Source organism: Oncorhynchus mykiss, chromosome 7, assembly GCF_057628025.1.
Source record: "Oncorhynchus mykiss isolate SJ-2025 chromosome 7, ASM5762802v1, whole genome shotgun sequence".
NCBI lineage: Eukaryota > Metazoa > Chordata > Actinopteri > Salmoniformes > Salmonidae > Oncorhynchus > Oncorhynchus mykiss.
Window position 1 is genome coordinate 45,571,464 of NC_143028.1, and position 11,037 is coordinate 45,582,500.

The 11,037-nt window shown below is 42.0% G+C and overlaps 1 protein-coding gene across 1 annotated transcript in view; it reads right to left on the reverse strand.

Annotated features, from left to right (window-relative positions):
* Positions 1 to 832: 832 nt before the first annotated feature.
* The window catches only part of LOC110527973 (synaptoporin), a 28,307-nt gene continuing 18,102 nt past the window's right edge, over positions 833 to 11,037 (reverse strand). The window contains exons 3-6 of the mRNA XM_021609629.3: positions 4,553 to 4,680; positions 3,163 to 3,361; positions 2,777 to 2,968; positions 833 to 2,461 (exon numbers count right to left, since the gene is read on the reverse strand). Coding sequence (XP_021465304.1) covers positions 2,204 to 2,461; positions 2,777 to 2,968; positions 3,163 to 3,361; positions 4,553 to 4,680 — 777 coding nt within the window. The 3' untranslated portion in view covers positions 833 to 2,203. The remainder of the gene's footprint in view (positions 2,462 to 2,776; positions 2,969 to 3,162; positions 3,362 to 4,552; positions 4,681 to 11,037) is intronic.

Below are 11,037 nucleotides of genomic sequence, written 5' to 3' on the forward strand. Positions count from 1 at the left end.
GTTTCTTGGGACCTAGAACAAGCATCTCTGTTTTGTCCGAGTTTAAAAGTAGAACGTTTGCAGCCATCCAGTTCCTTATGTCTGAAACTCATGCTTCTAGCGAGGGCAATTTTGGGGCTTCACTATGTTTCATTGAAATGTACAGCTGTGAGTCATCCGCAAACATTAGTCTTACTGTGACAAAGCCCCCCCCTCCCTCCCCCGCCAGCACACATGCACTCAGGTGCTGTTTGCTAAGGCCAGAGTAATCCAGTCAGATTGGATCTTCTGTTAAATACAGAAGTGCTGTTCCCTGAGAAAAGCAGTAAGGAATCTGTTCTCAGGTCAGATGCTCATTGTGAGATTCCCAAGTTAAACCAATTGCAGCCAAATTCCTTTCATTCCAAAGCTTGGGGACAAATGATTGCTGGACTCAACACCCATGGATTCCTAAACACTGATCATCTTGTTTTTTGAGACATAAAGCCACTTTTTAATCGTCTGGGTTTAGGTATGTTTGTTAGCAGAATTCCTTCACTTTGGTGAGGGAGCAAACAAAGGTCAACAGACATAACTGCCTGACTCTCTGGGGAAACGCTGTTTCTGCTCAACCATCTGACAGACGCTCATGGGCCATGGCCCAATACTTTGGTAACCAGGCTGAGGTGTGTTTGAGGCGGCATTCTATCTGGGAATTGAGTGGTACCTGGGACATTGGTCGGGGCAGGGTAAGGGCTTGGTCAGGTTTGTTCTGGAGTTAGCGCCTAACCCATTAGGGACACTGGCCTGACTACCCATTGTTCCCAAAAGCTCTTTGTGCAAATGCCAAAGAGAGAAATAGAAAACACTAATGTTTTTGTTTTTTGTGTAACATCTTTATTAGGATTATTCAAATTGCTTGTATATCATCCACACTCAGTAATCTTGAACAGAATAATAATGCTGGTAAGTGGTTTTCAGATTGTTCACATTCTAATGTTACACGGACAGAAGGGAAGTACATACATGGACGTTTAATTATTGTATTTTTTTCATATTTTTTTGTTACCAGGTTAATGCAAGCCACATGCTTTGGAGCTCAAGACACAGGGTTAATTAATTATCATCATCATCATCATCGTCATCATCATCATCAATATTATCAGACATTCTCTAATTTGGCCTATTTTTATTAATTGCACAAACTTTTGAAAGTCATAGAAACCTGAATTAATTTGTTTATAGAATTCAAGACAGAGAAAACATGACAGAGAAAATGGAAGGGGTTCACTAATGGTTATACAGACCAGCTTGGCCGAGCTGACTGTTCTAATTGCAACTAGGTTCTTCTGGGCCATTTTCACTGGGGCCTTGTGCTTAAATGGACTCAGCTAGCTCGCTCTCGGAGGTGTATGAAATGATTCTTCATTTCACAGTAGTCTGACAGCAGCTTAAAAAACTAGTCCTTTCATTTGAATCATGAGCGACCATTTGTAAACAGAGCGGGTAGAAACACTTTTCCCATTTACAATTGTTAACACTAACATCAGAAACTTCCCACAAACCAACACATAAAGCCCCTTTAGAGCAAGGGCATCTTGTGTAATGAAACGGTAACTACACTGAACATAAACCCTGCATGCAGGATTACCTTGACAAAGGAGAAATGCTCACTAACAGGGATGTAAACAAATTTGTGCAGAAAATTGTAAGAGAAATAAGCTTTAACCATATGGAAAATTATTGGGATATTTTATTTCTGCTCATGAAAAATTAGAACAACACTTTAAATGTTGCGTTTGTGAGGTAAAACTACTGCTGATACCTTACTGTAACTCTGAGATGAAATCCTGCTGGTTTCGTAAATACAATGTGCACAAACAGGCATAGTAACACATAGCACAACTGCATGCACTTTGTCAACACTATGTAGGAAACTTCAATAATTATACAATTGTATACCACATTTTTCTTCCACAATGAAAAAGACATCCAGTTAAAAGGTTCTGTGGCATAGCACCTAGCACAGAAAATGAGAAACTATCAACAGACTCAACACACAGGCAATACAACATTCAGGACAACACATCTAAAAACGTAACCAAAATCTAGTTTTATGTACAATACTCCAAAATACTTCTGTTTAACTGTACCAATCGACAACTTACTTTTTCTGGCACCAGAATATTTCTACCTAAGAACTGCATGTCCCCCCCACCTTCAGTGTGACAATCAGACTGCAAAGCTACATCTGATTGGAGTAGGAGGTGGGCCCGCCCACAGGACTGTATTCTGATACCTGCTCCTGGTCTCCCTGGGCGCTGTAGCCTCCTGACTGGTCAAAACTGCCCTGGTTGTAGGGCTGCTGCTGGTTGATTGTCTCAGCCTGTTTTTCGGGAGGCGCTCCAGCGTACCGAGCTGGTCCTCCTTTATGCCAACCAGTCTCCTTGAAGACAAACCAGATGTTTCCTGCCCACAGGACGAAGTTTAGGAAGCCAAACACCTGGGGAGAGACAGAGGTAACACTTGATTTGGATAGTCCATCTGTCGCTGCTCTAAAGACTAGTAAGATCAGTAAGATTTCAACTATCTACTAACCCTAACCTTAACCATTATTCCAAACCTAACTGTAACCTTAGCTAGCAGTTGCTCATCAACAGATAGTTTGTTGACAGTAGGACCATCTGTAGAGTATCTACAGATGGACTAGCTGGACTATCTAAGTAAAGTGTGACTGAGACAGAGTATCACAGCAAAACAAACATACTATGGTTTATGATGTGTGTTTTGGTAGTGTGCAGTTCACAGTCTGACGCACCACAGAGGTATTGAGGCCTGACCAGCGGGGTCCTTGCACTGAGCCACACTTGTTGGTCATGACCTTACAGGCAGACATGAGCTCCTGCACCTCATCTGGGTCTGTGGCCACCTTGATGTCCGACAGGGCTTTAGCCCAGGCTGAAGAACTGACCAGCCACATGAAGGAGAACACCACGGTCACTATAAAGTCCTGAGGGGGAGGGGGACATGTTACTGAATATTGTTCAAGTTACTGTTTGCACAACCAGCAGATGTCAAAGGTGCAGGGACTGAGTATAATATAGAAAATGTATTGCCGCATGGAAGCACTACAAACACATAGCATACTATCTTATTCAAAATGTAGATTTGAACATGGAAAAGCGTGAAAGGTGAGCAGCTCACGATCAGAGGGCCTCGGTTATTTTCGCGGTACTTGTTCTGGAAGAAGATGTAGACTATGGTGGCCATGAAGGAGTAGAGGAAGGCGAACACAGCGATGGTGACAAAGAACTCAGCCGAGGAAGTGTAGTCCCCGATGAGAAAGAGCCTCTCCCTCCTCCTCCCCTCACACAGCGGAGCCTCGAAGGACACCTGGTGCAACCTTCCACAGAGAGGGGAACAGAGGAGTCTAAAACACCTGTAGTCACTCTTTAAATAATGGAGAAAATAAGTCTGTCAAAAGTAATCAAAAGACCACTGAGGCTCTTATCTCGTGTGTCTCTGAGTGAAATATTAGCAAAGCTACCACTGACAGCATTTTAGACATCTTGTCTGGTGCTAATCAGTGTGTTTGGCCTCAGCTTACACAGTGCTACACAGATGGATCTTAATTGCCTTGACTAAATCTTCCATATGGTGTTAGAAAATACATCTGACATTGTCTCAAATATTAAACCCACTAGGCTGGTGTTGAAACGTATACTTCACACGCACGCACATTCGTACGCAAATAAACAGTAACACATTGACCAAGAAGACATTTTAATGAGGGGCAATAGTTCTGTAGATGATGACTCCTATTCTCTTTGGATGATTTAAAATGTTAACGGGGCTGCACTGCACTCTTTTTACTGCTGCTGATCTTATCGACTCGTTCAGTCCAAAGAACAAATATTGACTCATTTCATTCATTTTAGTCAATAATGCCAGACCGCGCAGGACCCCCTACCGGCGAACGATTAACTAAAAACAAATTATTCTACAAGCCTCTCGTTCATCATAGGGGGCTTATCGGAGCTGTCATTTGTGACTGAGTTTTACAAAAATGTGCTTCAAACATTTGTGATGGCTAGGCATATAAATACAATTATTTATTGATACCTTTGAAATTAGGTTAAATTGCGGCCGCAACCAGACTAGATTGTGGATGACTCTTTTTGAAATTACTTGACTACCGCGAGGGAGATAAGCACATAACGTTTGCGAACTGCAGAATCCCCCCAATCGATTAATGAACGAGTTTGAGTTTGTTGAGCAAAGGCAGGCCGTGAAGTCTGTGTTTTGGTTTGACAAAGCTGTGTCCATCGATAACATTCAATAATCAATTAATTACATTCATTCTTGCACCATACGATAAATTATTAGTTGTAAATATGTATTATTCACATAATAATCCGGCTGTAGGATTCATTGTGGCAAGCAGGTCAAACTAAAATGAATGAGTCACTTGGAAAAATGTATCATGACACTCGAGTCAGTAAAAATAGTAATTTAAAAAGAAAGAATCGTTCGCGAACTGCACATCACTAATTCCTATTATCTGTCTGAAATGTTACGAGAGAAAGTTTCGTACCTAAAAGGGTAGGCAAAATCGATGCCAATACTGAGGTTGCTGCTGGCCTTGTCAAGCTGGCAGTCCACACTAACCCACAGCTGTCCACTGTAGCCTCCACATGTCGCAAATGCAAAAATTGAAAAAAGCTGTTGAGAAACACAAACAAAAACCACAACATTATTGAATTGGAACTCTGTTCAGGAGTAAATTGCCTAACCATTTAATAACTAATCTGTTTAAAGTCTGAGAGGACATTACTAAAGACCCAACAAACTGAGAACTAGAAGAACCTCAGGGATAACATGTCTTGCTGTCATTTCCTCTAAAATATTTATGCATCCATCAATTCAAATCAAACTTTATTTGTCACATGCGCCAAATACAACTAGTGTAGGTAGACCTTACTGTGAATTGCTTACTTATAAGCCATTAACCAACAGTGCAGTTCATGAAGAGTTAAGAAAATATTCACCAAATAAACTAAAGTAAAAATAAAAAAGGTTTAGGGGGTACTGGTACAGAGTCAGACATGTTAGTTGAGGTCATTTGAACATGTAGGTAGGGGTGAAGTGACTATGCATAGATAATAAACAGCAAGTAGCAGCAGTGTACAAAACAAATGGGGGGGTGGGGGGAGGTCAATGTAATAGTCCGGTGGCCATTTGATTAATTGTTCAGCAGTCTTATGGCTTGGTGTTAGAAGCTGTTAAGGAGCCTTTTGGTCCTAGACTTGACGCTAAGGTACCGCTTGCCGTGCGGTAGCAGAGAAAACAGTCTACAACTTGGGTGACTGGAGTCCATGACAATTTTATGTGCTTTCCTCTGACACCGCCTAGTATATCGGTCCTGGATGGCAGGAAGCTTGGCCCCAGTGATGTACTGGGCCGTACGCACTACCCTCTGTAGAGCCTTACGGTCAGATGCCGAGCAGTTGCTATACCAGGCGGTGATGCAACTGGTCACTATGCTCTCGATGGTGCAGCTGTAGAACTTTTTGAGGATCTGGGGACCCATGCCAAATCAGCTGTCATGTCAAAGATAAACATGAAGGCCAAGCTAGCAGACACTAATCCCTCCAAACAATTATTTTGTCTTCCGGCAGGCAAAGCAGTGTTCAATTTCAATTAGGCCTCCTCCCACACAGGTAATTCACATCCAGAACCGCTATAGAAAAGGTCCATAGAGTTGGTGGAATTGCTGTTTAATTAATTGCCATTTGCGCAGCTGGGCCAGAGAGCTTTAATTAGGTCAGGCGGAAATGTCCGACAGATCTCATCTCATTAAAAGGAGGAAATCGCCCCAACTCTTGTCTAATCCAGACATTCTGTGCGTCCACGAATCAACCGATTCTGTTATCTTTCATCAAAACTATCTGTAGCGATCGGGAGAGCGGGTCCTCAGTTATTGTTTATAGTTATTACCGCGGAGCCCGGCTTGGAGCGCAAGCTTCAAACCTATTGTGTTATGTCAATGGACAATGATCACGGACCTATAGATCATCACAGGCCAATTATGCCATTGATATCTGGTTAAAATGTAACGAAATGACATGTACATATGAAAATAAACCTGGAAGGATGAAACATGAAATGTAATTATTATTTGGTGAATTGATAAATCCTGATATCAAACTGATTGAGATAATAGACTGAATAATTGATAACTGATCGATTTATTTGCATTATTATTCTCATGATTATGATTTATGGTTAGGATCCTCAATGACTCAATCATGATTCCTATTGAACTGAATGACCTAATTATGTTCATAATGACTGTTATGATTAGACTTTTGTGATTATGAATTTGATTGGATACATGTTATTCTGTTTCCTTTTGTTATGCAGCACCGACAGACTACCCAGTAAATAAATATACCACGTTATGGTTAAAGGAATTCCTGCCTCAGTCTCCTCCAGTCCTCTGTCATCTTACCCATGACCACCTGTTCACCTTTACTATTGTCAGTCTGTCTAGCTACCCACACAGATTCCAATAATCGTTCAACCACTCTCTCTGTGGTGGACTCACCCTCCAGACTTATACAGAGGCAGCGATACGGCTATGGCGAGCAATGTCTGGAGTACAGAGAAGAGACTCTTTTCAACGTGAAGGATCTTTATAGTGTAAATTACAGGCCTGACAAAGTACAGTTGAAGACGGAAGTTTACATACACGTAGGTTGGAGTCATTAAAACTAGTTTTTCAACCACTCCACACATTTCTTAATAACAAACTATAGTTTTGGCAAGTCGGGTTAGGACATCTACTTTGTGCATGACACAAATAATTTTTCCAACAATCTTTTACAGACAGATTATTTCACTTATAATTCACTGTATCACAATTCCAGTGGGTCAGAAGTTCACATACACTAAGTTAACCACTTGGAAAAATACAGAAAATAATGTCATGGCTTTAGAAGCTTCTGATAGGCTAATTGACATAATTTGAGTCAATTGGAGGTGAACCTGTGGATGTATTTCAAGGCCTACCTTCACACTCAGTGCCTCTTTGCTTGACATCATGCGAAAATCAAAAGAAATCAACCAAGACCTCAGAAAATAAATTGTAGACCTCCACAAGTCTGGTTCATCCTTGGGAGCAATTTACAAAACACCTGAAGGTAGCACGTTCATCTGTACAAACAATAGTACCCAAGTATAAACACCATGGGACCATACCGCTCAGGGAGGAGACACATTCTGTCTCCTAGAGATGTACGTACTTTGGTGCAAAAAGTGCAAATCAAATCCAGAACAACAGCAAAGGATCTTGTGAAGATAGTGGAGGAAACAGGTACAAAAGTATCTATATCCACAGTAAAACAAGTCCTATATCGACATAACCTGAAAGGCCGCTCAGCAAGTTAGAAGCCACTGCTCCAAAACCAGCATAAAAAAGCCAGACTACGGTTTGCAACTGCAAATTGGGACAAAGATTGTACTTTTTGGAGAAATGTCCTCTGGTTTGAAGAAACAAAAATAGAACTGTTTGGCCATAATGACCATTGTTATGTTTGGAAGAAAAAGAGGGAGGTTTGCAAGCCGAAGAACACCATCCCAACAGTGAAGCATAGTGGTGGCAACATCATGTTGTGGGAGTGCTTTGCTGCAGGAGGTACTGGTGCCCTTCACAAAATAGATGGCTTCATGAGGATGGACAATTATGTGGATATATTGAAGCAACATCTCAAGACATCAGTCAGGAAGTTAAAGCTTGGTCGCAAATGGGGCTTCCAAATGGACAATGACCCCAAGCATATTTCCAAAATGGCTTAAGGACAACAAAGTCAAGGTATTGGAGTGGCCATCACAAAGCCCTGACCTCAATCCGACAGAAAAGTTGTGGGCAGAACTGAAAAGGCGTGTGTGAGCAAGGAGGCCTACAAATCTGATTCAGTTACACCAGCTCTGTCAGGAGGAATGGGCCAAAATTCACCCAACTTATTGTGGGAAGCTTGTGGAAGGCTACCCGAGTTAAACAATGTAAAGGCAATGCTACCAAATACTAATTGAGTGTATGTAAACCTCTGACCCACTGGGAATGTGATGAAATAAATAAAAGCCAAAATAAATAATTATCTCTACTATTAGAGAAAGAATACTCGCTTCATACTCGTCGCCAAACCCACTGGCTCCAGGTCATCTACATGACCCTGCTAGGTAAAGTCTCCCCTTATCTCAGCTCGCTGGTCACCATAGCAGCACCCACCTGTAGCACGTGCTCCAGCAGGTATATCTCTCTGGTCACCACCAAAACCAATTCTTTCTTTGGCCGCCTCTCCTTCCAGTTCTCTGCTGCCAATGACTGGAATGAACTACAAAAATCTCTGAAACTGGAAACACTTATCTCCCTCACTAGCTTTAAGCACCAGCTGTCAGAGCAGCTCATAGATTACTGCACCTGTACACAGCCCATCTCTAATTTAGCCCAAACAACTACCTCTCCCCCTACTGTATTTATTTATTTTGCTCCTTTGCACCCCATTATTTCTATCTCTACTTTGCACATTCGTCCACTGCAAATCTACCATTCCAGGGTTTTACTTGCTAAATTGTATGTACTTCACCACCATGGCCTTTTTTTTTGCCTTTACCTCCCTTATCTCACCTCATTTGCTCACATTTTTCTACTGTATTATTGACTGTATGTTTGTTTTACTCCATGCTCCATGTGTAACTCTGTGTTGTTGTATGTGTCGAACTGCTTTGCTTTATCTTGGCCAGGTCGCAATTGTAAATGAGAACTTGTTCACAACTTGCCTACCTGGTTAAATAAAGTTGAAAAAAAATATATAAAAAAATAAACTGAGTTTAAATGTATTCGGCTAAGGTGTATGTAAACTTCCGACTTCAACTGTAAAACAGTCAGAGGAAATACTGTCATTAGAGAAAACAATAGTCATAATCATACTCAACAGGGAGAGTTAGGCAAGCATGGTCATTCTGTAGCAGTTGAGTAGGAAAGGGAAAGGCAACTGAAATGTGTCTTCCGCATTTATCTCAACCCCTCTGAATCAGAGAAGTGCGGGGGGCTGCCATAATCGACATCCACGTCTCCGGCGCCCAGGGAACAGTGGGTTAACGGCCTTGCTCAATGGCAGAATGGCAGAACCTTTCTGGTCCAATGCTCTAACCAACTAGAGCGGGGCTGGACCCAGCAACCCTGCAGTAACAGGGCAAGAACACTACCTACGCCATTAAGGTCCAGACCTGTTGGCTGTAGCTGTGCTGTGCTGACATACAGATGGGCTATAATACTCCAATACACTTGTAATGTCTATGATTGGATCATTGAGGGAGATATGAGGGTCAGTACCTTATATGAGGGTGGAGTACCTTAAGGGAGGTGTTGGAAGAATAAGGAACAATAACATTTAATATGATTTAATACACGTCCTGTCCTTAAAGCAATGCAGTGGTTTTGAGTGTGCTCCCTAATCCTAGAGCCTGGGGGACTGTCTTTCCTCTTGAGGCCAGGACTAATGGGGTGTTACCAATTGTATCTGGGACTATCGGGAGGAATCACAGGCTGTGACAAATGCAGATGTGTAGTTTAATATTGCATAGGTTATCATTTCTATTGTAAAAATACAAACAAATAACTCTCTGTGGCAATGATAGAAGAAAATCCTTCGGCTATAGGGAAAAAAACTGTGATTCCATGTATTCATTGTATCTGGTAAATTTCATGACGTAATTACAACGAAATGAAAGAAAGCTAAAGATACAACATCCCTTTGAGGCAACACCTCCCTGTCTATAGTTCTCCAGTGAGATGTTTCTAATACCTATGAAAACGCATATAGAAGTTCTACCTCAAGACGCAGATTAGTGTTATAAGCCTGACATGGCAGCTTGGAGGTAGTTATATTAATCACAGTAGTCTACACCACTGAGCATTGAACCTCGGCTCCAAACTCTGTCTCAAACCAGGTATATGTACCCAGATACTTTTGTATAGTGTATCTGAGTGTATGTGGACACCCCTTCAAATTAGTGGATTTGGCTATTTCAGCCACACCTGTTGCTGACAGGTGTATAAAATCGAGCACACCGCCATGCAATCTCCACAGTCAAACATTGGCAGTAGACTGGGCTTATTGTAGAGCTCAGGGACTTTCAACGAGGCACCGTCATAGGATGCCACCTTTCCAACTTGTCAAATTTCGGACCTGCTAGAGCTGCCCCAGTCAACTGTAAGTGCTGTTATTGTGAAGTGGAAATGTCTAGGATCAACAACAGCCGCAAAGTGCTAGGCCACACAGCTCACAAAACAGGACCGAGAACTGAAGAGCATAGCGCGTAAAAATCGTCTGTCCTAAGTTGCAACACTTACTACCGGAAGCAACACAACATGAGGAAAGCACAAGAACTGTTCGTCTGGAGCTTCATGAAATGGGTTTCCATGGCCGAGCAGCCTCACACAAGCCTAAGATCACCATGCGCAATGCCAAGTGTCGGCTGGAGAGGTGTAAAGCTGGAGGTCATTGGACTGGAGAAGTGGAAATGTTCTCTGGAGTGATGAATCTGGGTTTGGCAGATGCTAGGGGAAAGCTCCCTGCCCGAATGCATAGTGCAAACTCTAAAGTTTGGTGGAGGAATAATGGTTTTGGCTAGGCCCCTTAGATCCAGTGAAGGGAAATCTTAACACTACAGCATATAATGTCATTCTAGACGATTCTGTGCTTCCAACTTTGTATCAACAGTTTGGGGAAGGCCCTTTCCCGTTTCAGCATGAGGTCCATGCAGAAATGGTTTGTTGAAAAAGAGGGCACGCATGGAACACATGTTAATTGAATCAGGCACCAACAAAACAGACATAGGATGGGAGAAATTGGAGAGAACTAGCGTATGATGGACAGTGGCCTATGTTCCCTGAAGAGCAATGGGCCTAATACTTGTTGGATTATACTTTGTTTTTGCCTCTGTGGTTTGACGAAATGATGTTGAACTACTTCAGTTATGCACTCTAAAGATGAATCTCACTAGTTATTTCCT